Consider the following 24,711-nt stretch of genomic DNA (forward strand, 5'->3'; position numbering starts at 1 on the left):
CCCACCACCATACCTCTTTAATGACTTCTCATAGATTTAATTTATGGCTCTTAAATACAAATACAGCATTTGATAGAGATGACTGTATGGCATTAAATTAAAAGGAATAAGCAGCTTCATGCACACTTTATATAACAGTTAGTTCTTGTCCTATAATCTGATTGGTCAAGCAGCAGTGCCCACAGCACTGCACTTTTCACTGTTTGAACCATCTTATCCATTCACAGCATTCCAGACCGGAGCAGAAGTGGATCATGGAGTGAACTTTCCATACTCTGTAGACTGTGATCACTCAAAGTACTGAGCAGTTCGCAAAAAATAACTGTTTCATAGAACGAAGCATTCGTGAACCAGACATTACTAAGCAGTATATCTACAGGTTCAGCCGTAAACATAAGCTGCATGTGTTTAAATTCAATAAAACATCACTCTTGCTACTGCTATTCCTTAAATCAGGTATCGGAAATCATTTAAAATCATCTGGTGTCCCTTGTAAGTTTAATAAGGCCCTCTAGTGGGCTCCGGCCCTTCCCCTACACAGCAATTAATTAATGAAACCTTTTCCGTTTCTCGTTTAAATTAACATCATTTCATTTCTCATTTAAGAAAGGTATTCTACTAGCATCATTAAAACAGGTGACATGAGATCAAGAGACCCCTGTCTCTCTGAGAGAAATAAATAAATAAGAAATGATCAGTCCACTGTCCCAACCCGCCTCATCCCATCTCATGCATGGCTGCCAGTGATGGTCTACTGGGTGTCAGCTTTTATTGGCACGATACAAAGCGAAGTGCCAAGCTCTGCTGCCTCGATTCCCCGAGCAGACTCGGCCTCTGGAATAAAAGCCTGCAAAATACCTCGCACGAGCACAGAGACATAGCAATGCTGGGCTGGAAGGAGGAAGTGCAGTGGAGAGGGGAGGGACCGCGCGCAGAGTTCCAGACTGCAGCCGCGGCGCTGAGAACTTGTGCGCATGGAGCGGCGGGGGACAGCTGGAAGAGCTTCATACTGCACACTCAAGGAATAGCAGGTAAATAACTCTCACAGGCCGGTCCAAGTGACACATATCACAGACTTAATATTGAAGAGTGGATAAAAATGTACAGTTCAACTAAGCGAGAGCGAGGAGATCTGGCGTAATGGAAGTTTTTGTCCTGAACTGTAGCAGGTGCAAGCGCTTCAATCCTCTTGACAAGGCGAAAGGCGTGTTTGTCGCGCGCGTAATTACTTTATTTTGCACTAGGGCTTCTTCATCGGAAGTTTTAAATGTACTTTATATGTTTTGCTCTTCTTTCTCTATTCTTTTCGTTTTCGGCTCATCGTCTTTTTTCCAGTTTTCCATATGGAAAAAAGTTTCCCAATGTCCCAAACGTGGAACTGTGTGGAATTTTTTTTCCAATTACTTAATTGATAATACAAATTAAATAAACCCAATATATTTCTTAATTATGTATGTTGCTATTTATTTTTATTTTATTTTATTTTTTGTTTAAATGCAACTTTGAACGTTACTTTCATTATCTTTCGATACGCACCTGTTGCTCAGAATAAAAATAAAACAACTTCACTACTTGTATCAATGTGGACTTTTGAAAACATTTTGTCCGAAAAAAAGTGTGTTTTAATAACACATACAATATATGAGTAATATGTCTAAGGAAATGTATGAAATCGAAGAGTTCGTTTTCTCCATCCAACTAGGCTACAGATGCATTCTTCAAAAATAGTTTTAGGAAGTTTTACTGAGGACTTTTTTCATTATTATAGAACCGAATCTTTGGTTCCATTAATTTCACTTTCATTTTAACTTGATTTTCTTCATCAGAAATTAAATTCAAAGTGGATTAAAAAAGTATAATGAAGTGATCACAGCAAGCTTGTTTTACTTAATAATCCTTAAAAAAAAAATTTGTGCGAGTTTCCCCCTTTTTCCAGGTAAAACATATGAAAATGACTTACACGAATTCTTTGGTCATTTTTTCTCCGGTGATGTTTGTGTTTCTCGAGCTTCTCTTTTGTGCCCTTGTTTGGTTTCATGTACACTCGTTAGTGCTCATGGCACAGGTTATATGTGCAACACAAGAGAAACTGTATTGAGCGATTGTGTAAAAATACACCGCGTGCGACAGACAAAAACACACTTCTCACATTTATTTGAGAGAATTGATTCATCAAACCTTGTCACTGAGAAACTAATAAACGCGAATTTACAGTAAGAAATTATTAAATTAATTATTACCAATTAAAAATATAATTACCAAATCTGTAATTTAGGCCTTCATTTGAAGCTAAGAGAGTTAAATATAATAGCCACTTTATATTTCAGTACAGTTTGCTGCTGCGTTAAAATAACTTTATTCTGTCTTTTAAAGGGGAAAAAAGAATGGTTTTCACATCCGCGCTCTTAAAATAAGTTTCACAGTGTTTGTTTATAACTTTTGCGCACTTTAAAAACATAATATCTCTATACGACTACATCAATGGCACTTTGTTTCAGGCACCTTTAACGTTTAAAGCATATTGTATACATTAATGTGGCACATTGAAAATGTTGGCAGAGAAAGAGAGAGAGATGCAGTGATGAAGCGAATGAAATGAGTGCTCTCAATGGCAGTGTAGTGAAGTGTGGCCAGTGTAGATGAGGCTTCTAAAGTCAGCTTCTTTTATTTCTGTGAAAGCCTCAGAAAGCAGTTCCTGCATATCATCTTTGACAGATAGTAATCACTCTATCCTACGCCCTCAAATGTGATGAAATCCCCACTGATGCAAGACAGGCCAGTCAATGGATATCCCATTTGACAAAAGATAGTGAAAAAGCTAAACATTGTTTAGAAGTTCAGTTCTCCTAAGAAATCCTTATTTTCACATTATTTAACTGGTGCAAACCCCTTTATCCAATGCTATTTTTATTAAGATATTCACACTAACTATCCAGAATTGTAAATGTTTATTTTAGGTTATATTAATGTTTTGTTTAATCATGTTTATTCAAATATAATATATATAAACATAGTTTTTTTAAGAAAGTCAAGCTTTTCAGTATTTTTAACATTATTTGTAAGGAGAGAAATGTTAAATATTATTAAGTATTATTTAAATATAAAAAATTATTCAGGTGTCCACAAGTATCACTATTACATTTTTTAAATCTAAGATTAAAATCTAACTGACCAAATAAATCTGTGAATAATGAATAATTACATATTTAAATATATATATATATATATATATATATATATATATATATATATATATATATATATATATATATATATATATATATATATATATTGCATTTGTGTTAACACCAATATATTTCTTTGAATGTAGCATCTGTTTGACTCAAATTGCACCATATTTAAAGTGGCTAAAACATTTCTGTTATGACTTAAATCAGTTTTGTTTTTATTGAAACCAAGAAAAATTCCCAGAATTGTTTTGCATCCTTTTAGAATATTGCTGTTTTATGCAAAGGAAAAAATTCCACCATTTAACCTCTGCAATCCTTCTTGACTCATTACATGTAGATTTCATTTATGTAACAATCCCTGAGTAAAATGATGAAACGGCTCTTGTTGCAAGTAGTTCTTTAGTTAAGTCATACTCACCTTTGAATGCTTCAAAACACAGCAATGACATTTTGTCTGTTTAACGGTTTTGCAGAGCCGAGTCTCCACCCATCTCTTCAACTTTTTTTTTCGCACATAGATCTGTTTTCCTACCCTTACTACTCTGTCTTTTCACACACAAACATACAAACACAAAGACACCCTAAGGGTGTTTTAAACCCCACAGTGCTCTTCCTGTCACTATGATAATGTGCTTGACTATGCTAATCTCCTGTCTTGACTGTGAACAGTGTCCTACACGCATACTGGGGTTTGACAACACATTCTAAAAAATGCTGAAAAAAAGAGGTAACTGAATGTGTGGACTGAGATAACATGTAGGATAGTAACAATTTCAGTTGCACTACCTGTATATAAATAAAGTCTGGACAAGTCATACCAGTTGCCTGCTCTCAGCTGATTATGGTATGATAACTAGTCCAGAGCTGTTCACTTTTTTAGAGTGGGAGAACAAAGTGCTGGTTTAAAAAATATGTATGAAGAGGCTTATTAGTGAGGAGCATTTTTACTTTTCTTCCCCCTCGTTGTCTACACCATCACTATTTCCCGTCTCACATCTGCTCAGAATAGGGGGCGCAGGGGAATACCATACACCGCCACCCACCCAACACACATACACTCTACTTCTCCACTCCATAAAGCTCGTTCATCTGGCTCAGTTACCAAAAAATAGTGCAACAAACTTGGTGATGGTTAGTTTGTGGCATGAGGAATGTGTCGCGTATGATGCATTTTTATTGAATCTAACACAAACCCAAACCTGACCTGACTCTAACCTCAGCCAATTTAATCTAGTGAGAGCTGGGCTAGTGCAACATTCATGGTTTTAATGTTTCCACACATACTAGAACACATTACCAAACTTCGCTAATATTTACTACTCGCCATATTAACATTATACAGAGAAAAAAAAAAGTGCCGTAATTAAAGTAAATATCACTGAACATTTAATCAAGCATATCAAAAGTACATTTCTTACTGTAGTTAGTTTTTTATCTCAGTTTTGTGTGTGTGTGTGTGTGTGTGTGCTTTAGAATTTTTTTAAATGAGACATATTTGCTGTTATTTTAATCTCCAAAATAGATTTTAATGCTAATCTAAACAGCAGAAAGCACATGCAGTATATAACTCTTATTAATTCTATTGAGAAACCGTGAATAAAAAACTGAGAGAGAGAACATATAGGTTCAGAAAGAATATTTCAGAATAAAACTGAAGCACTCTTACTAGCTCATCTAGAGAGGCTTGTGTTCAGTTCAGTGTTTTTCCCATTGTGTTTCTTCATCTGTTTGCCCACATTGTTTTGAGCTATGCTTTATAGTTATGTTTTATGGTGTGTTCATTTTCCAAAAAGAGTATATTTGTATTTATTAAAAATGCCATTAATTTAAGAATAATTTTTTTATTGTACTGTACTTTATTGACAAAACATTTGAGTCTTTCTTGTATATTTTTGAATTGGACAAGATAACATTTTAAGCTGTTAAATGGTCATGCTAGAGTGTGCCCAGTGTATGGGGCATGTTGTCACATTTTACTCCCATTCTTTGGGGGTTATTAAAGGAAATGAGCACAGTGTTTTAATGAAACACATATTTGTACATATTGGTGAAATTAATGTGGAAAGAATGATCTGAACCCCAAGTGTATTACACAGACGGAGAGAGTAAAAAACTGCTCTCCCCTACACAGTGTAATTAAAAAGTACGGTAAAAAACTGGCAGCTGTGGTTACCAGAATATTACTGTTTAAAAATACAGTAGCAACATTGTTTTACAAATTTAATTTCAATTTAGAATTATAAAACATGTTTTATTAACTGATATAACGTATATACCAACCTGTTTAGTACCTTTGTAATACTCTGACAACCACCAAAAGCAGGTGATGAGAAAGTCCCGATGAACCAAAGTTCATCACAAACAGCTTCTTCACAAGCTAATATATATAGAAGGTCTTTTACACAAATACTAAACACCATCATGGTAACACACGACACTAACGTAATGAAAATAAACAGAAATAAACAGAAAAAGATTAGATGTATTTCCTTTATGTTTTCAACATTTTTTATTTTACTGTAAAATTACATGAAATTTCCATCATAGATTTTCACTGTATATATGCGGGGAACTTACCATTAAACAATGAATAGCTTTTTACTTTAGTATTTTTACAGTCTTTTATGTTAAAATCATGATTTGTTTTACAGTGTATGCTATTATTCAATATGGAAAATTACAGAGCTGTTAGAAAGAATTCACACTCTTTAGTTTAATTTTTGCATTTTTTTTTATATAGTTTATAGTATTGTAAAATCCTATTAATAATACCATAAATACATTTATTAATTTTTTTTCTCAATGGGACACTAAATTCAATATATTTTGAATGGAAAAACATTTCAAACATCAAAACATTTTCTCAGAAAGGACTATTGGATGTTTAATTTATAAAAAATATTAATCCATGAGTCAAACCTTTACTTTGACTTTTTTCCACCTTAGTTAAATGCAGTATTTCTCCGGTCCTGTCACAGATTTTCAATCATACTTGAGAGATCCTGGGCCAGTCAAGAATAGAATTAGCTTGTATTTACCCATCCCATGTTGCTTTTGATGGCAACAAGCGCCTCCTGGTGAAAATCAAAGTCAGACCAGGCCCAAGATACATGGCAAAGAAGCCAAATGCCTTTCTTCAAGCCACTATCTTTAGTGGCCAACTGTGTGAAGTGTTGAAAAAAATGATGTCCCATTTAGACAGTCAAAGAGGTCTGTGAAGATCCATGAGCAGCTCCTTGGTCTTCATAACAGCTGATCTGATCTGCAATTTGCTTGTAAAATATCACCAATACTACTTTATATTTACTTATATTTATACATAATACTGTAAAACCATAAAAAATACTGTATGTTTGTAGAAAATATCATTTAAATAAATATGCATCCAGTTTATTTAGCCACACAATCGGAATGAGAATCAATTAATGGAGACAATGGAGATTTTGCATATAAGGATATGAGAAATACACACAGAAAACGTATTACTTTTCAGCTAAATACAATTTAATTGTGTCTAGCTAATCATGTCCACCTGCAATCCTTCATGCACCAGTGACCGTTAAACTCTCCATTTCACACACACAATGACGCCCCGGCACATGCACATTCGTATCTAAAAGCAGTCACAGCGAGCCCACACCAGGGTTTTGGGTGTGCGAGCTGGTCGTAAGTCTTGCAAGAAGCGCGCTCCCCAGGAAGACTGGGACATTGCGACAGACGGTGGGCCGCCGGTTTCCCACTATTTGTTCCAAGTGCATGGAGCCATCTGTCATTAAAAACAGGAAGGCCTATGTCCCCCTTCTCCCAGGAGTTCTCTTCAGCTTGCTTGGCTATTTTCAGGAGCTTCACTTCTCCCTGTGTGGCTGGCGGGGCCGGGCGTGGGGCCCTAGCGGAGCGTCTTGAAGTGGCAGCGAGGCCGAGGCTGTTGTGCCCATCTGCTGTGGGCCCAAGTGGCCGCTACATTATTAATGGGGCCATGAGCGCTGGTGACTTCTCAGATATGCAGGCCTGGCCTGAGGAAGTGCTCACCACTGACTCCTTCAACATTTATTCTGCCCCTCCACTCTAATTCCTTTTCTCATGCTATCTACCTTTTTAAGATAAGAGTGTGTGCGGCCATTTGTAACTCAAATGTAAGAAGCTTCTGGTGTCATTCAAAAACAGTCCGTCATGCTGCTTGATTTTGCAAACTAGTATTGGTTTTCATATTATTTTAATGTATTGTTATCACAAACTTAAACTGATTTGCAGCACAAAATAGTTTGCTACATTCTCACAACTTTCACTTTAAAAGCAAAAGACAAAACATTCTTAAAGTAATGTTAGCGGAACTTTCTTATAACCTTCATAATATCTTTGTCATAAGGTTCTGAGATCAACATTCCCGGAACGTCCTTAGAATGTCATTTGTGCTGGATGAACTTTCTAAGAAATGTTTTTTGTAACCTTGAATTAATATTTCAGTTATGTCAAGAAAATTGCACAATTTAGCGTTCTTAGAATATTAAAAAGAAATCAAATGGCATGTTGAAATAACTTATTTTGGGTGGAAATAAAGTTAGTACCATTTTTGTAACCTTATATTAACATTACAACCACAACAAGAAAACTGGACAGTTTAATGTTCTTAGAATATTAAAATAAACATTCAATTTCGGACATTTCAGTGTTTCAGAAAAACTCATTCACAGAAAATATCTGGACTTATTTCCACCTTACTTCTTAATCTATTCATTTCTTGTCTCTGATAAACCTGCTTTGTGTAGTACCCTCTGTGTCTTCTTCTTTCTGTCACCTTACTCATTGCACTCTCTGTGTTCATACATCTGTGTGTTCCTATGTGTGTGTGTGTAAGAGTTGGTCTGCCGGGCTCACCCATGCATGCTCAGTAAATTAGAGTGAACACGAGCGCCAATCAGCTGGCGATGCCAAACACCCGCATCCTCCATGACCCCGGGCCATCTAATTTTCTGCTTAATTTTGCCGCAGTCAGTTTGCATTTTTGGATGATTATGTGGTAGGAAATTAACAATAAATAACAAATGTGGTCTGAAAGCCTGTTCCTTTCGAGACTCCCCACTCCATCGCCGGCCTTGTAGTCCACCAAACCTATTCTCTTAGTTCACCCCGTTTGTCAGAGCGGTAATGAAAATGTCTGTAGTTCATTGTAATGTAATGTGGAAGACAGTGGTGTGTATGGCTGGAATAGGGCTGTTCTTGCCAGGGTGATGGAGATGCACAAAGAAAGGGCATTCTTCTTTAATCACCAACCACTTCTCTTATACAGGCTTATTTTTTGAGCCAGCGATCACTGATGATACTCTTTCTCTCTTGGTTTTGCTCCTGTTAGAATACCTGCACAGGATGGAGACTGAGGAGGCACAGGAAATGTCCCAGATAACAGGTAAGAGTCGCCTCTCAGACCGTCAGACGTTCAAAGCCACAGTGAAGTCTGGATGATCAAAAACAGTCGAGCAAAGATAACTGTGCTATATATTAAGGTCTACATAGGTGATTCTAGACCAGACTGAGGAGACTCCCACTGACAAAAATGTCGGATTAACTCTTTAAGAGGTTAAACAAAAACATTATTCAAAAAAATGTTTGTTCTGCAGAAGAAAAAAGTCACAGTGGTTTGGAATGACACAACCGATGTCTATCTTTTATCAGAAAGCTCCCTTTTCCAGTGAAGTACCAAATCAAGTTTATCCAAATGTGGCCCCATTACTGATACACATCTACTGACAAACCGATTCAATTTTAAATTGTATATTCAGCAAGATTTTAACTCTTGCACATGAAGCAAGAAATATAGCTCTGTGCCACAACACCTCAAGGATCTTGAATCGGCCCGGGGTTCATTCAAACACTTTCCAGGAAAAAAGTTCAATGGAAAAGGGAACACAGTGGGCGGGCAGGAAAAGTGTCAGCATTTGTGTTCTGACTACATTTTTATATCTAAATAAGGTTACAGAATTACACAAGACTTGTTATAGTGAGCTCCAAACTTGTTGCATTAGCAAGAGTTATATATTTAATGCCCTGACTGTCAACACTGGGATGCAATACATCCTGGAGCAACCACAATACAACCCTTTTACTTTGAAGGGAAGTGTGCAAATTTTACACTTGTAATGAAAAAAAACAAAAAACAGGTTTGTTCGACTTGGGATGGTTTACCCATTTGGAAAGATTTGCTCAATTAAGCAAAATGCATTGCTTCAAGTGAGACACAGATCAGAGCCGAATGAAGTCAGACACAATGACTGTTTCCAAACAGTTCTCCTGAACATTCCCATCACCTGTCATTGGTCAGACACACAGATAGTCCCACCCCCACTTCATGCCCCCACTAAAGCTCTCATTCACTTCAGTTCATCGCAGTCTCACGATGTCCCATTAATCAATGAAGCTGTCTGCACTGCTCAGTGAATCTCTTATTTACATCCTATCTACACGTTGTTATAATGAGAGGATTCGCATTCTTGCAAAACTCTGCACTTGACAAAAACTTAGTGTTTTGAGAGGTGAACATTTGACGCTCTCCAGAACACAAATACACACGGGAGCATTTATGCACCAAATATGTTTTGCCAATATCAGATGGTGCACCCTGATTCCCGGGGGATCCTAAGCAGCTGCTTACCTCCCTTATTGGTAAAGTCCGCCCCTGGATATCACTACCTGAATTTTTGGGAGTCAGTTTGGTTGTAAAATGTGATTATTACAATCTGTACATGGCCATTGCCTCAGCATATAAAACAAATAAATGACATCCATCAATTTTCAGTTTAAAACTATGTAAAATGGATGGACCAGCATCTATATTTGTGACTTCTCTACTCTCTGTTCAGGAGGGGACAGCCCGAATGCTAACGATGGGGGAGAGGACCAAGATGAGGCAATGCCTGTTCCTGAGGACTTGTCAGCAAGCACTGGCCTCCAACACAACAACCGCACGGACAAACCACTAGGTGAGTCAGCCCAGCCTAAGCTGGGACACAACCACAAAACTACCTCATTTACAGATTAACGCAATACTCAGTCTGATATAGTTACCACTGTAGCCCACTTTTAAAGTCAGCCTCATACAGAACGCTTTAAAATGTAAAACTATCGATGAAATGAGTGCATGTTGTCGTCCCTACAAGATCACAGATCAAGTGCACTGGATTGTACAATCACAATTGCAGGGTTCAAAGCATTCAATTTAGCTCATGGTGCGCATCTTCAGATTTTGGATTTTTTATATTGGCACGTATATAAAGAAATACGTGTACCTGTAAGACTGATAGTTATACCTACTGTTTCCTGAAACTGTGGGACAATTAAACAGCAGACTGCTAATTTAATGCACTGAAACAGTGTTTACTCCCAGTCTGAGCCTACACATAACATGCTCAGTTGTGCCATGAACTCTTTAACCCACTTATTAGGAAATATTTCTCTTTACTTTTTTTTTTAACACTTCTCTTCCTTTACTACTTCTGTGGTTTACTCTTGAAATTCTCTATAATTTTTTTCTTCATCATTCATAAGTCCTATTTGGATAAAATGTCTTAAGGATTAAATGCAAATTAAAAATTTGTTGCAAAACTGTTCGAAGAATCGTCAATTAACTAACTTTAGCTGGAAAAATGACTTTTAGTTATTGTCCTCTTGTATTATTGACAAACTGTTTTCCTGTTTGACACTGTAAAGCTGCTTTGACACAATCAGTGTTGTGTAAAAGGTTCACTAACATTCAAAAGTGTGGGGCCACTAAGAAAGTTTTAATGTTTTTGAAAGTCTATAATGCGCACCAATTATGGTTTTATTTATTTGATCAAGTAAAATAGGGATTAAAGCAAAATATAATTATAATTCGTGTTACCCTTTTCTATTTTGAGATATTTTAAAATGTCATTAATCTCTAAATTTTCTTTGGTGTCACAATCCTTCAGAAATCATTCTAATATGCTGATGTGCTGCTCAAGAAATATTTCTTATTATTATCAATGTTGAAAGCAATTGTGCTGCTTGATACTTGTGTGGAAACCATGACTTTTTAGAATTGTGGATGAATAGGAAGTTCAAGAGGACAGCATTTATTTGAAATAGGCCCCTTTAGTAACATTGTAAATGCCTTTATTGTCACTTTTGATTACTTTAACACATCCTTGCTGGAGTATTCATTTCTTAAAAATAAACTTTTTAATGACCTCAAGCTTTTGAATGATAGTGTGTCATGTATGATCGATAGTTAGTAACAGAATGTTTAAGCTAGTCATTATATTAATAAATATACCATTATCAGTGTAAATAGAAAGTGGGTTAACTGAAGGCGAAAATGGGTGGGAATAAATTTGGCTAACCAGAAGTTAACAGATGGCCTGTTTAATATCTTGATGTATTTTAGTTTGGAATTTTTCCCTCCAGAAGTTCCAGATTAACTTGGACTTAATGTGTGACCTGCTCACTTTTAAGCTACTGAAAGTAAAGAAAACTGACTAAGAGAGAGAGAAAGAAAGATAAAAAAAAAAAAGATGCGAGAGGAAACTGAAATAGGATGTGCAAGAGTTTCCTAAGAAGAACTTACCAAAACTCAGTTTCAGCACTCACTCAGGGAGATAAAATGTTCAGGAGCAAAAGCAGATAGGCGCAGTATCGCAACAAATGCGAGCGTACGCTCTCTCTGACACGCGACACACACAACTCTGCACCTGCACTTATGCCATGCTTTCACTTCAACTGCCACGATATTCACAAACTTCCACACACACCCACGTTCAAATGCAAGTCCAAAAGACATGCTTCACTCTAAGTAAAACAGCACTTCCATATATCACTCATGTGTTATGTATATAAGAGCAAAGTCATATCGATAAAGTAATAAGAGACCATAGATGCTAACAGAGGCTGCAGTGTTCTCATTACTTGACTGGTGAAAAGAGACCCCTTGTTAGTCAGCTGTTTGATCAGTCAGGATTGACATTAAGAACACTAATAAGAGTATTAAAACAATATTTAACTCAACACCACCCCCCTTTTTTTTTGCCCACTTATTCACAACTTTAGAGATGCTTACACTGATTAAAAAAAAAATTCTGATTGAGATGTGAGTGTATTTGGGATGTACAGAAAGAATAATAATTTCATTAGGATGTAGACATAGAATTTTAATTTTTTTTCGGAGGATTGTTCGAGAGAAACAAGGAATTAAAATTCACATGCTCTGAACTCCTCTGCAAAGGTTTGCGTGTGCGTGCATCTGTCTGTCTGCATGTTGTCCCTGAAGATATAATCAGCCAGTGTGCAAGAGGATGTGAAGACAGTATCTTCACAGTGCATCATTGCTTCTCTGATTAAGTGTATCAAGGCAGTATCTGTGCAGACTGTGCAGTACACGGTTCGATCAGACGCATAGCAACGAGCGTAGAACACCAGGAAATCAAAACATATAGAGATGGTTCTTAAAGAGCGCTGTCTCTTTGCTTTCCTGTTATGAAAGACTCCTCTACACTTATGAAAACATTTGAGGATTGAAATGTAATATCTGTGAGAAGTACAAAGAGACAAACAGTTTCATTTTAATCCTTCAAATCTTAAATGTATATATTTTTGAAAACTGACAATACATTTTTAATGAAATAAAAGGCCACTTAAGAGTACAAAAAATACACTTCCTAGTTTTAATAATATTTTGTTGTGCTTTAAAGTGTAGTGTTTTTTAATAATACATTTCAAGATAATATATATTTCAAATGTTCTAAATTGCAACATCATTACAAAAGTAAGTCTGTAAGTATATAATTAATTATGACATACAAGTTTCAATAGAAATCACATTTAAGTGTATTTTATTTTGCCATACAGTATATGTGTGTCCAACGCTATCTCACGACCAATTCGTACTTATTTTACGAGGTGGCTTATTCGTACGAATTTGTACGACCTCACTCGTACGATTTTATACTATTTTATATGATTTTAGGGGCGGGGTTAGGTGTAGGTCATTCGTACAAATTCATACGAATTGTGCAAATCGTAAAATACATACGATTTGGCAACAATCGTATGAATTTGTACGAGTGTGGTCGTACGAATTCGTACAAATAAGCCACCTTGTGAAAAATGTACGAATTGCCGTGAGATCCGGTTGGCGTGTCAGTGCTTTCAGCAGAACACGTTAACCAAATTTCAAAGACCATAGAGCTAATGTACTTAAGTCATGACTGGTGGGTCAAAAAAGGGTTGATGCTTTATTTTATGGTGGCCTTGTCACAGTGTAATTATAAATTTAAGTAATATTAATTAACTAAATATACTTTATGTTTAGGGTTAGGATGCTTGATTAGTTTAGGGTTAGTTGCATGTAGCCTATTGTTATTATTATAGTAAATCCATGAAATGTGCAACATAAAATAAAAACATCGAGCTTCAGCTAACTGATTTTGATATACATTTAAACTATAATGTTTTTACATCAGAATTTAATTTCAAATACCTGTAACATGCAATGAAGTGTCCAAAAATAATGTATCAAAAGGTTCACAACCATATTTGTTCCCGTAATGTGACATTATTGAAAAAAGATACTCATTTAAATTAACTAAAAAAAAAAAAAAAGCTAGCTAAATGGCAGCAGAAAAGAAAAAGACTTTTTCGATTTTGATTTTAATTAAAGATTCTGAATATAAACTGTTTATTTCCATTAAATCATACATATCAAGACACAAAACAACCATTAGCAATAAACAGTGCATTTTAATTACATGTTGACTTAAAGCATTGAGCATTAGCATTGAATGGAAAAATAATGCTGTCCAGTGAAGTGCAGAAATGTTTTCATGGTGCAGGGCCGATTTTATCATGTAATTCCTCTTTTTAAATGTATGAGGGTGACAGCCTGCCCTTAAACCTGTTGCTATATCAGATGCAAACATTTCACTAGCAAGTTCCTAAAAATGTGAGCGAAAGCAGGGTTCTTTTTATCACATACGACACACAAATGCATTCACATGCATGCTCAAACATATTCTCTCACCCATTCGCTGTGGAGCCGTGGTTAATGTGCATGTAGCTCTCCTACACCGCATAAGCTATTCATAGTCATTTTCAGCACCTCGACTGGAGCACGTACGAAAATTAATTGTACTAGCAAAGCGTTATATTCGTTTATAGTGCCCTCGCCATGAATAAATCCCTTGCTAAAGTGCAATGTGGTGATAGCGTTGTAATTGATGTCACAGAGAGTCATAGGTTCAAACAGCCAAAGGAAGACTGACTTATCACTAACATGGTCCTCAAGACACTGAACCACTGCACTTCCAGAGAATTGCTCTGAAAAAAAAAAAATCTAATTTAATCCCGTTTAAAATTAGTCACTGATGTTTGTGAGGTTTGCCTGTTCTATTCTATGTAGAGCTCTTTTGTTTGTCCTTGTCTGTGGCTTTTGACACTTGCTTCCCAAAATGGGTAAATTAGGATGTGTGACAAACGTTATACAAAGTAAAAGCTCCTCTTCCCATCCCCAGTTTAGTCACAACTTCCCCAAAAGATCCATGAGAGACCGTATCATGACAACAAGCCTAGTTCCCTCTGCCAAACGCAGGTCACATCACACTGGTTAAATCATCATATCATTTAAGCAGAAAGGCTGTCAGTGGATCTCTCTCTCTCTGTGTGTGTGTGTGTGTGTTTGTGTGTGAGTGAGAGGAAGAGATACATCCTTTTATGGGTGTTAATAGGAGATTGCATTCCTGTATTGACTTTATGTTATTAACTGCTATAATTCATTCACACATTGACACTGAAATCCATATAAACCTTCTTTAAAGTCAACATGAAATGCCGTTTACAACCTGTTTTACTAAATCAGACAAGCTTTATTTAAGTTAAACAGAATATTAAGCAAGAAATAAAATGTAGGACGGTCTATTTGATTGGATTGTGAAAATACTAATATAGCCAGGACACTGGAGGGGAGGGATTAAAAAGTACATAACAAAAACTGTTACTGGGTCAGTTCCCTTTCAAAAAAGTATTTATGTGTATAATTTAGGTGCACTTTAAGTAATAAAATTTACATTTAGGTAATCATTTCCTTTAGGGCTAAATAAACTGCCCCAGTTGTTTTTGTGTGAGAGTGTACGACGGATTTATGACGTAGCTGAAAATGAATGCTGTCACGGGGTTATTATATTTTGATAAAAGTCAAAGATTTTTTTGTTATGCAGAACAATGTCCACCAATGAATAGTGCACAAAAAGACCAGGAACATGCATTAAAGATGAAAATCTCTGGCTTGATTTTATTATGTGATTATGTTCAGTCAAGACCCTATCTGAAATGAAAGAATATAAAGTTTTTAGTCAACTAGCTTTTATCTTTAGATAGTTATTTGATTAGCGTTCAGTCTTTTTCTTAGTCATTGGAGTCGATTATACTGGAAACTGGATCACTTGCTGTAAAACACAAGACAATTCTATATCTATTTTGGAAACAGAGTCTGGCTGCTCACTGTCAGAGAGTAACCTGAACACTGAACGCAGTTTTGTCTGCCGGTACTCTCCAGCTCAATCACATGCTTCAGTTGCTGATCCCTGTAGTCTGAATGCAGAAAATGAAAAAGAAAAACTGTTTCACTTGTTGTGCTTAACAATTCCCTGTCTGTGCTTCCCTTTCTGTCACTTCTCCATAACTCTTGTCCTTTTTTTCGGTTGGGCCGACTCGGGCGCTGAAGCTTCCCCTTTTCCCTTGGATTCCCATATTTCATTATTTCTGCTTGTTCCTCTTGAGGCTGTACAAACAGAGGCTGAAGCGTGGGGAAATCAGCCTGGTACCACAGCATGTTAACCACAGGACCTTTACCCTGAGCTCTAACTGCCTGAAAGACTGGAAATGTTTACTTCATTAGACTAAACTGGCATTTGAACAATGCTCTAGCTTTTATATTTGGACATTACAGAGAATAATCTGAATAGTTAACAGTTTAATTTTTATTTGATTGTGTGCTCCTTTTTGCATGCTTCTGTAGGCTCGTATGTGAGTCTATGTGTGTGTGTTTACCACGGTTTGCTGGTCTGGTTTACACCGCTGAGAGTCCTCAGTTTCACAGAGCTTCCTGTGTCTCTGTTTCCTGTTTATCAGTCATTTGTTTCAGAGAAGTGTGATGGTGAATGAGATGGTAAGATGGTTTGAGAGCAGGCAGTCTGATAGAAGAACATTGGATTATTTAAGTGTATCTCAAATATATATTTTTTTCTCTTTTCCTTAAAGGGAGTTGGGAGCCATTATGTAATCAAATGTCTTGTGTAAATGTCTTATCTTTATAACACATAATTGTCAGTTTATTTATCCATAACACCTGGTAGGACTATCTAGTGTTGGGGAAGCTAAGTTGAAACAGCTACATAGCTAAAGTAGCTAGCTAAATAGCTAAAGTTCCTAGCTACTAATAATTTAAAGGACTACAGTAAAGTTTTTTTTTTATTTTTTTTAATTACAAACTACTGATAAACATGTTTTAACACTACTGTGAATGAATGAACATGTACATCAATCATCAGAACAAAATGATTCAGTCAAATGAACCTGCCTTCACTGTGCTTCATAAGAATAGCATTTTAGATTGATGTCATCTGCAAGACTGTGTGCTTTTTTTCTGTAGCAGCTGAAAATGTTATTAGATTAGTAACTAGCTACTACTTGCCGTTAGCTACCTACCAACACTGATAATATCTACACTGGTGCTCAACAAATGCTGCTAATGTTCTCTAATGCCAAGTGAATGTTTCAAACATGTAATAAAAGGTGTTGATTTGCACATACGCACACACAAAAGCTGATAATAAAAGGCTGAAGGAAAGAAAATAGTTGCTTTGCAGGTGCACTTTTTGCTGTAGAACAATAAGATTTCATGGCAAAAGATGACGCTGTTAGTTAGTCAGAGAAAATAACCACCCAGCCTGCCACTGTACTTAACAGGCCCACTACCCTCTTTTCCAGCCTGTAATATAAAAGTTGAGGCTCGGAGTGACGAGGAAAACGGGCTGGCCTGTGAGATGAATGGAGAGGAGGAGGAGGAATGTGCAGCCGAGGACTTGCGTGTGCTCGATGGCTCAGGGGCCAAAGTGAACGGCTCCCACGCAGGCCCTGACAGCAAGCCGGCCGCCTACCCCACGGCCGGGGGCATCCGCCTCCCCAACGGGAAGCTGAAGTGCGATATCTGTGGGATGGTTTGCATTGGGCCCAATGTGTTAATGGTGCACAAGCGAAGTCACACTGGTAAGCACAACTGCCATCTACTCTTCCCTCCTTATACTATCACTCACAGATCACAGATCACAGGGCGCAGGGCGCAGGGCTGGGTAGGTTGAGAGAGACACACAGAGAGCAGGACAGAGACAGACACTGGATGTGTTTTAAATGTAACCATCCTTTTCTTTAGCAGAGGCTAGAGTAGAGCAAACTACAGTAAATGTGCATGGCTTGACTTGAACGGATGCTGTAAATTGATGTAAATGACCAATGCGATTTGTTTTTAGAACATTATAGGACACCATTTTTGGATAATGTCCGCAGTTTGTTTCATCCGAAATGTAAATTCGGCCATTATTTGCATATGTCGTTCCAAACCTGTATGACTTTTTTTTTTTTTTTGCGGTACACAAAAGAAGATATTTTAAAGAAACACACCGTTTTGGTTACCACTGACTTCCACTGTAAACAGACTAAACACCTTGAGACATCTCTCAAAATATCTTCTTTTATGTTCCACAGACGAAAGAAAGTCATACAGGTTTGGAATGACAAACAGTAAGGGTGAGTAAATGATGACAGAATTTTCCATTTTGGGTGAATTATCCTTTTTAAAGCTTACTTCTAACCTATTGTTGATATACTTATGATGAGATGTTCATATATGTTTTTTTTGCATTAAAAAAAGAGGTTTGAAAATGTGTTTAGATTGCTTTATAACACTCCAAATGCAGCACCAACCAAACTAAGTAAGTCTCTCTCATATGACAATTATTTCAGTAGTTATTTTCTCCCTTTCTCAAATTATTCCACTGTGATGAAGCCAAACCAGTGGGTGAGAACTTTTTTCAAAAAAAGGCACTTAACTTCCTCACTTGACAAAGTAATGAAACTCAAAATGCAAGAAAGGAACAGTGGGCTAATGTCAATTCAGAAAAGAACGTATAATAAAAGATACAATGAAGTGCTTCCTGTTTAAATCTAAATATTCGCAGGAGGTGCCGTGCTCCTCAAATGCCTTTTTAATGAGTTTCTTTCTCCGTCTTCTTGCTGCTTCACTGGTGACTCTTATTTTATAGGGCTTTTGAAGAGAGCGCCGTATTAATAGCGTTCTCGGAGAATGCCACAACAGTCGGAGGAGCTGGATATTGGTTTATTCCAGGGGCGCTGATCAGGAAGACTGGCTCTCAAAACACAAAGTGTTTCCTTCACTTTATTTAAATGAGCTCTGCATTTGCATTGTGATGGGCCGCTCTTATTTTAGAGCCGAAGAAGAGGAAAAAATTAGATTTTCAGATCAAATTGACCCAGGCAGTGGTGCATTACGAAACTGGCAGGCAGCGTCTGAAAGCCTCTTGTTCGAGGAGCCAGGCAGCGCGCGCAGAGCGGAGAGCGGCGCTCGCGTGCGGGGTCCCGCCCGCGTGTTTGATTGAGCTTTGGCACGAGGCGCAGCGTTGTTGAAGATGTTGCAGCACGGTGGAGCCGTGTAGGACAGTGACCCCGCATTCACAGCGTAATAGCGCTACAGCGGCGGACGCTTTGCTTCCAGAGAGCCGATGCAGTGTCTCAGACGCTCGCCATTTACATGACCATTTGTCGCTGGCATTCTATGTTCAGGCGAAATACAATTAGAAAGAACTACAGGTGTATATAGTGCATGTTACATCACAATGAGTCACTTCTTTGTGAACGCAAGTAACTTTATCTCACAAGGGTATACAGAAGGCACAAAAAGTAGGCTATTTGCACTTTTAAGCCACTCGTTTTTGCAATAGGCTCCAAAGCAGCTTTGGATGAAGTCCATTATAAATAAGATCAAGTGACATAAGGCTTTATACAAAACAGATTGTGTCAAAGCAGCTTTACAGCAATATAAAATGGAACCGTTTATTTTATGAATCATTCAATTTCAGCAATAAAGCAGGTCTACAGAAGACAATATCAATTAATTTCAATATAAGTGTCTGCATTGCAAAACTCATTATTTATGAAACAAGGTAAATTCAGCTATAAACAGCTGTAATTAAGGCAATAGTGTAGTTATTCAGCTCAGCTTAGTTCAATGTTGATTCAGTTCAGTTGATGTTACAAAGTTAGTGTCATTATCCAACTCAATTCAGTTAAGTCCACTTTATATTATTAAGTGGCCTTAACTAGTATGTACTTTTAAATAAAAAATTTGGTACAATGCACTTATTGTGTACATACATGTTTAACAATGTACTTTACATAACAATGTTTACATAGTACTTGTATTTAAAAATATCTGCATGTGAAATACATCTGTAATTAATTTCTGTAATTACTTTCATAATTCCTTACACCTTAACCCACCCTTAACCCCACCCATACCACCAAACCTGTCCCTTACGTATCCCACCTCAGTAGCAGCAAAAGTGTGTTACAGTAAAATATAAACACAATAAGTACATTGTGCTTATTTTTGATGTAAGTACTTAGAAGTTAAGGCCACTTAAAATAAAGTGGGACCGTTTCAGGTGTCATATATTGTTGCACTTAACTGTATTCTACTAACATTTGATTGCAAGAAAGTGTCCAAATACTTGAACAGTTCATCTACTGTTTTATTATTTACAACCTAAAAAAATATTCTGGTTTAATGTATTGTTTCAAATTGAAATAAACTCAACCATTTTTAAGGTGGATTAAGTGTCCAAATATGTTTTGGGACCACTAGAAAGGAGAACATGCTGAAAAATCTAGCTCCTTTATCATTATGCATGCTTTACAGAATTTAGTATTTTTACTTTTCTCTTCTCCTAGGAGAAAGGCCGTTCCAGTGCAACCAGTGCGGTGCTTCCTTCACTCAGAAGGGTAACCTGCTCCGACACATCAAACTGCACTCTGGCGAGAAACCTTTCAAATGTCACCTGTGCAACTACGCTTGCCGCCGCAGAGACGCCCTCACCGGACACCTGCGCACGCACTCGGGTAAATGCCTCTGTCACCTGGATCATTCAAACATGCCTTCATTTCTTCATTAACTCAAACCTGCACTGATTGCATGAGACTGTATTGTAGTGGAATTTGTTTATTTTGAATTTACAGTTGGAAAACCTCATAAGTGTGCATACTGCGGGCGCAGTTACAAGCAACGGAGCTCGCTGGAGGAACATAAGGAGAGATGTCATAACTACCTGCAGTGCATGGGCCTTCAGAACAGCATTTATACAGGTGAGTGATTTCTGTTCTTTAATAAATGGAAATGCTGCCAATCTATGACCCATTAACATAGCTTAAATGTGGTTTATTTCCACTACAATGAAAAGTAAAATAAAGTAAAATAAATAGTACCGTTGACGTCCCGGTAGTACTTAATGGTGGCATCAACATGCCTGTAAAGTCCCAAAGCTTGAAAAGCATCTTAAGAAAAAAAAAAAAAATTAAGTAACTTAGAGTAAGGGCTAGAAAACCATGTATGTCACATCAGTTGCATGATTAAAGGAACATCATCATCTATTATAGTTAGCAGCACATGTCAGAGGATGAGCTCAGGTTAGATAAGGACATCTGAATCTTATGCGTGGTTTCTTTGTCTTGCTTTCCATAGTGAAGGAAGAGAACAGCCAGAATGAGCAGAGGGAGGACATGCCTGCAACTGAAAGAGCCTTGGTGCTAGACAGGATAGCTAACAATGTAGCTAAGCGTAAGAGCTCTATGCCACAGAGGTTTGTGGGTAAGAGTTGAAGTTTGCTTTCATTGTACAGTGTATATCCTAGATCATCCAGATATCATTGTCAAAATGCATTGATGTATCTGACTGAAAGAATTAAGACACTGCAGAAAAAATAACAGGCAGCTCCCTCTTTGCTTCCTTTTTGATGAGTGGACTTTAAAAAATCTGGAAAAGAAACACTATAATGGCATGCAACATCACTGTTGCTTATTGGTTTATAAATTCTTATATATTTGCATTTGCATCTTATATAAAAAAATAGCTCATGAAGTGCTATTAGAGTAATGTGATGTGTTACTAAGCCCATTTCTCTTCTTTTCATGTTGGTATTTTACTGAAGATTATTGTAAAAATATAAAGATTAAAAGGAGACCCCATTTGAGGTTTCTCAGACTGCCAGACTGGAAGACGCATCTGGAGGATCTGTTGGCACCTGCTGAAGGTGCCTTAACGGAACTATTGGCATCGATGGTTCCATGAAGAACCTTTAACACCCATAGAACCTTTCCATTACACAAAAGGTTCATTTAGTGGAAAATGGTTCTTTAGATTAATAAAATGTTCTTTTAAGAACTGTTCACTCAGAAAAGCATCTCTCAATGAACTGTCTATTTTGAAAGGTTTTCCCCTAAGAGGTTCTTAGGGGAACCCAAAATGCTGCTTCTATTGCATCACTGCGAAAACCTCCTTTTGCAGTCTATATATTATTAAGATAGTACTTCTAAGTATATTTTTCCAGTATCTCAAAACCTTTATAAACCATTATGTTCTAGGAACATTTTGCTAATGTTAACATTAAGTTATAAAAACATCTCTTTTGAATGTTCTCCGACTGTTCAAAATGTCATGAATTAAAATCTTCTCGGTTATTGGAACATTATATTTTATCATTTTGGAAACATTATGGGACTGTTATTTTTTAATGTTCTTTGAACATTCAGAATAAAGTAATGATATAAAAAAAATAGTAGACCAAACAATGTTTCAGAAAAAAAATTTGAACCATGAAAAAAAGTATAAATAACGTTTTTTTATTTTTTTTATTTTTTTTTAAAGAACAGAAAAAAATTTAACCATGAACAAAGTATAAATAATGTTGTTGTTGTTGTTGTTGTTTTACATTTTTAAAGATCAGGAAAAAAAATTGAACCATGAACAAAGTATAAATAATGTTTTTTTTTTTTTTACGTTTAAAGACCAGAAAACTTTGAACAAACATTCTATTAACGTTACAGGAAGAATGTTTGTTCATAACTTTGAGAGAAACTTTTCAGAATGTTGGCCAAAGTTCTGAGAATGTTCCTTATTTTCTGGGATGGATTTGAGTTTAATGCAACTAAGTGTCTTTTCATTTCCACAGTAATAATAGTTAATAAAGACAATAAAAATTTGTCAGAATTTGTGCAGTAATGGTCCAGTACAGTTTAATGATGCATCAATTCTCATTTAACATTTCACAGAACTCAGAGGAGTTAAAACCTTTGCTCTTTTGGCTTTTCCACAGGAGAGAATCGTTTGTCGGACCTGTCATTCGAAGCCGGCTCAGGTGAGCTCATGCAGCCTCATGTGATTGATCAGGCCATCAACAGTGCCATTAGCTATCTGGGAGCGGAGTCCTTGCGGCCTCTGGTTCAAACCTCCCCTGGCTCCTCCGACATGGTGGTCAGCCCTATTTACAACCTCCACAAGTCACAATCAGCTGAAGTCAATGGTGTATCTGCTAAAGACAGCGCTGCAGAGCATCTCCTTCTGCTGTCCAAGTCCAAATCAGCCTCCATGGAGAAGGATGGCTCGCCCAGCCCCAGCGGCCAGGACTCCACTGACACCGAGAGCAACAACGAGGCCGGGGCAGCGGCTGCAGGTGGTCTCATCTACCTGACCAATCACATGGCTCCAGGAATGCGAAACGGAGGTCTGCCAGTAGTGAAGGAAGAGCAGCAGCGGCATTTTGAGGCCTTGCGGGCAGCGGGGATTGAGCTGAGTATGGCATCATCAGAGGGGTTTAAAGTGCTGAGCGGAGAAGGAGAAGAGTTGAGGGCGTACCGCTGCGTCCACTGCAGAGTTTTGTTCCTGGACCACGTCATGTATACCATCCACATGGGATGCCATGGCTTCCGAGACCCCTTCGAGTGCAACCTGTGTGGTTACCGCAGTCAGGACCGCTACGAGTTCTCATCGCACATCACGCGTGGAGAGCACCGCTTCTGAGTTCACACACAGAGACGTTCCACATACACTTGACTACACACACACACAACACATTTAACATTTCAGTATTTTTTTAGACACTGTCCAAACACTGGAGTTTTGTGTAACATTGATTTTTTTTGTACATAACAGTTGCCTATATATTTCACTGTCTTGTCTATTTTTCTACAATGGTGTGACTTGTATGTAAACCAGTTAGACTTTTGAAAAAGAGAGAACTGTAACTGAAAAAAAATGGGTGTTTGAAAGTGCTACATTTTGTATCATTCCACATAAAAGTGAAGTTTTTGCTGCCCTAAATAAAATAATGTATTGATATATGGTTATAAAATATTTGCAACAGATGTAAACTTCTTACGTAACTCTTACGTCCCTGTGTTCCAACTTTTCACTCTCCGTTTTAAATATATTTTTTTTATATTAAGCAGCTTAAAGAAGTTCTGGAAGTTCATATCATTTTATAATTTATTACAATGAATATGTCATGATATGTCCATTTTATGTAACAAGACTCCCTTTTGAAATGCTCCCCTTGTATATTGAACCAAATATATGGCAGTACATATTGTATCTGTTTTTTGTCTTTATTTCATAGCTTTTTTCCCCCTGCTTGTTTTATATTGTATTTAAAAATACAGTTAGAAAGTTATTTTTACTACATATTAACATCAACATCCTAGATTAAATATGCTTGCACTCAAAAAAATGACTCTTTGGCTGAACATGATTCTTTCATGGACAGTGGTTCCACATGTTTGTACCATGTTATTTGGACATGAATAAATCAAGTTATAAGGACATGTCTACTTTTAGTTGAGTTTACTCAGTTTGTTTTAGTTCATCCTACATGAAATATCTGAGTAGAAATAATATGTTTACATCATGTAGAACCACTGTCCATGCAAGTTTAGCCAAAGTGTTAAAAAACATTAGCAAGTAAGATATAACTTTTCTTTACACATGATGTTAGTAGTTTGCAGTTTAAGGATGTTATTATGTGTACATCATGCACTAGTACTCTCCTTAAAGTTGCATTTTTTTTAAATTAAGTATTTTAGACTTTCATTTAACCAGGTCCTCAACCCAACCACAAGCTCCACACTTCACCACAATGGTAACTCGCACAAAATACACCAATATAAAGTCTTTTAAAATGCCCACATAATAGAGCATTAGACATGAAAAAGTCTCCTTATTATCACATTTTATTAAAGACTGCATAAAATAACACTTTATTTCAACATTTTCTCTCCCCATATCCAGTCCTGTGCAAAGCATGATGGGAAGAGTAAAACTTAGTTTGAGGTACTTGATTGAAACATGTTCTTTCAAAATGAAAACTTTTTGTTAAACCAACGAGTGACAGTTTTAAGT

At 36.9% G+C, this 24,711-nt stretch overlaps 1 protein-coding gene across 7 annotated transcripts; it reads left to right on the plus strand.

Moving 5' to 3' along the window:
• Nucleotides 1-718: 718 nt before the first annotated feature.
• Nucleotides 719-23,905, plus strand: LOC128026424 (DNA-binding protein Ikaros-like). Of its 7 annotated transcripts, XM_052613554.1 has the most exons (9): nt 750-1,031; nt 8,542-8,595; nt 10,046-10,165; nt 17,181-17,459; nt 17,955-17,996; nt 20,217-20,384; nt 20,502-20,627; nt 21,004-21,129; nt 22,634-23,905. In XM_052613554.1, the coding sequence occupies exons 1-9, from the start codon at nt 884-886 to the stop codon at nt 23,335-23,337; spliced, it is 1,767 nt and encodes a 588-aa protein (XP_052469514.1). In that variant the 5' UTR covers nt 750-883; the 3' UTR covers nt 23,338-23,905. The 7 variants fall into 7 exon arrangements, with proteins under 7 accessions (XP_052469520.1, XP_052469516.1, XP_052469518.1 ...); XM_052613556.1 differs by lacking the exon at nt 21,004-21,129 and having other exon boundaries at nt 745-1,031; XM_052613558.1 differs by lacking the exon at nt 17,181-17,459 and having other exon boundaries at nt 747-1,031.
• Nucleotides 23,906-24,711: the final 806 nt, after the last annotated feature.

Source organism: Carassius gibelio, chromosome A13 (genome assembly GCF_023724105.1).
Source record: "Carassius gibelio isolate Cgi1373 ecotype wild population from Czech Republic chromosome A13, carGib1.2-hapl.c, whole genome shotgun sequence".
In the NCBI taxonomy this organism is placed as follows: Eukaryota; Metazoa; Chordata; class Actinopteri; order Cypriniformes; family Cyprinidae; genus Carassius; species Carassius gibelio.

Bases quoted from the DNA above. Each gene is read 5' to 3' on its own strand.
- LOC128026424 (XM_052613554.1), top strand. From the start codon at position 884: ATGCTGGGCTGGAAGGAGGAAGTGCAGTGGAGAGGGGAGGGACCGCGC. The intron at 20,385-20,501 runs GTAAATGCCTCT...TTGAATTTACAG, and splicing joins ACACCTGCGCACGCACTCGG to TTGGAAAACCTCATAAGTGT. The intron at 20,628-21,003 runs GTGAGTGATTTC...TGCTTTCCATAG, and splicing joins TCAGAACAGCATTTATACAG to TGAAGGAAGAGAACAGCCAG.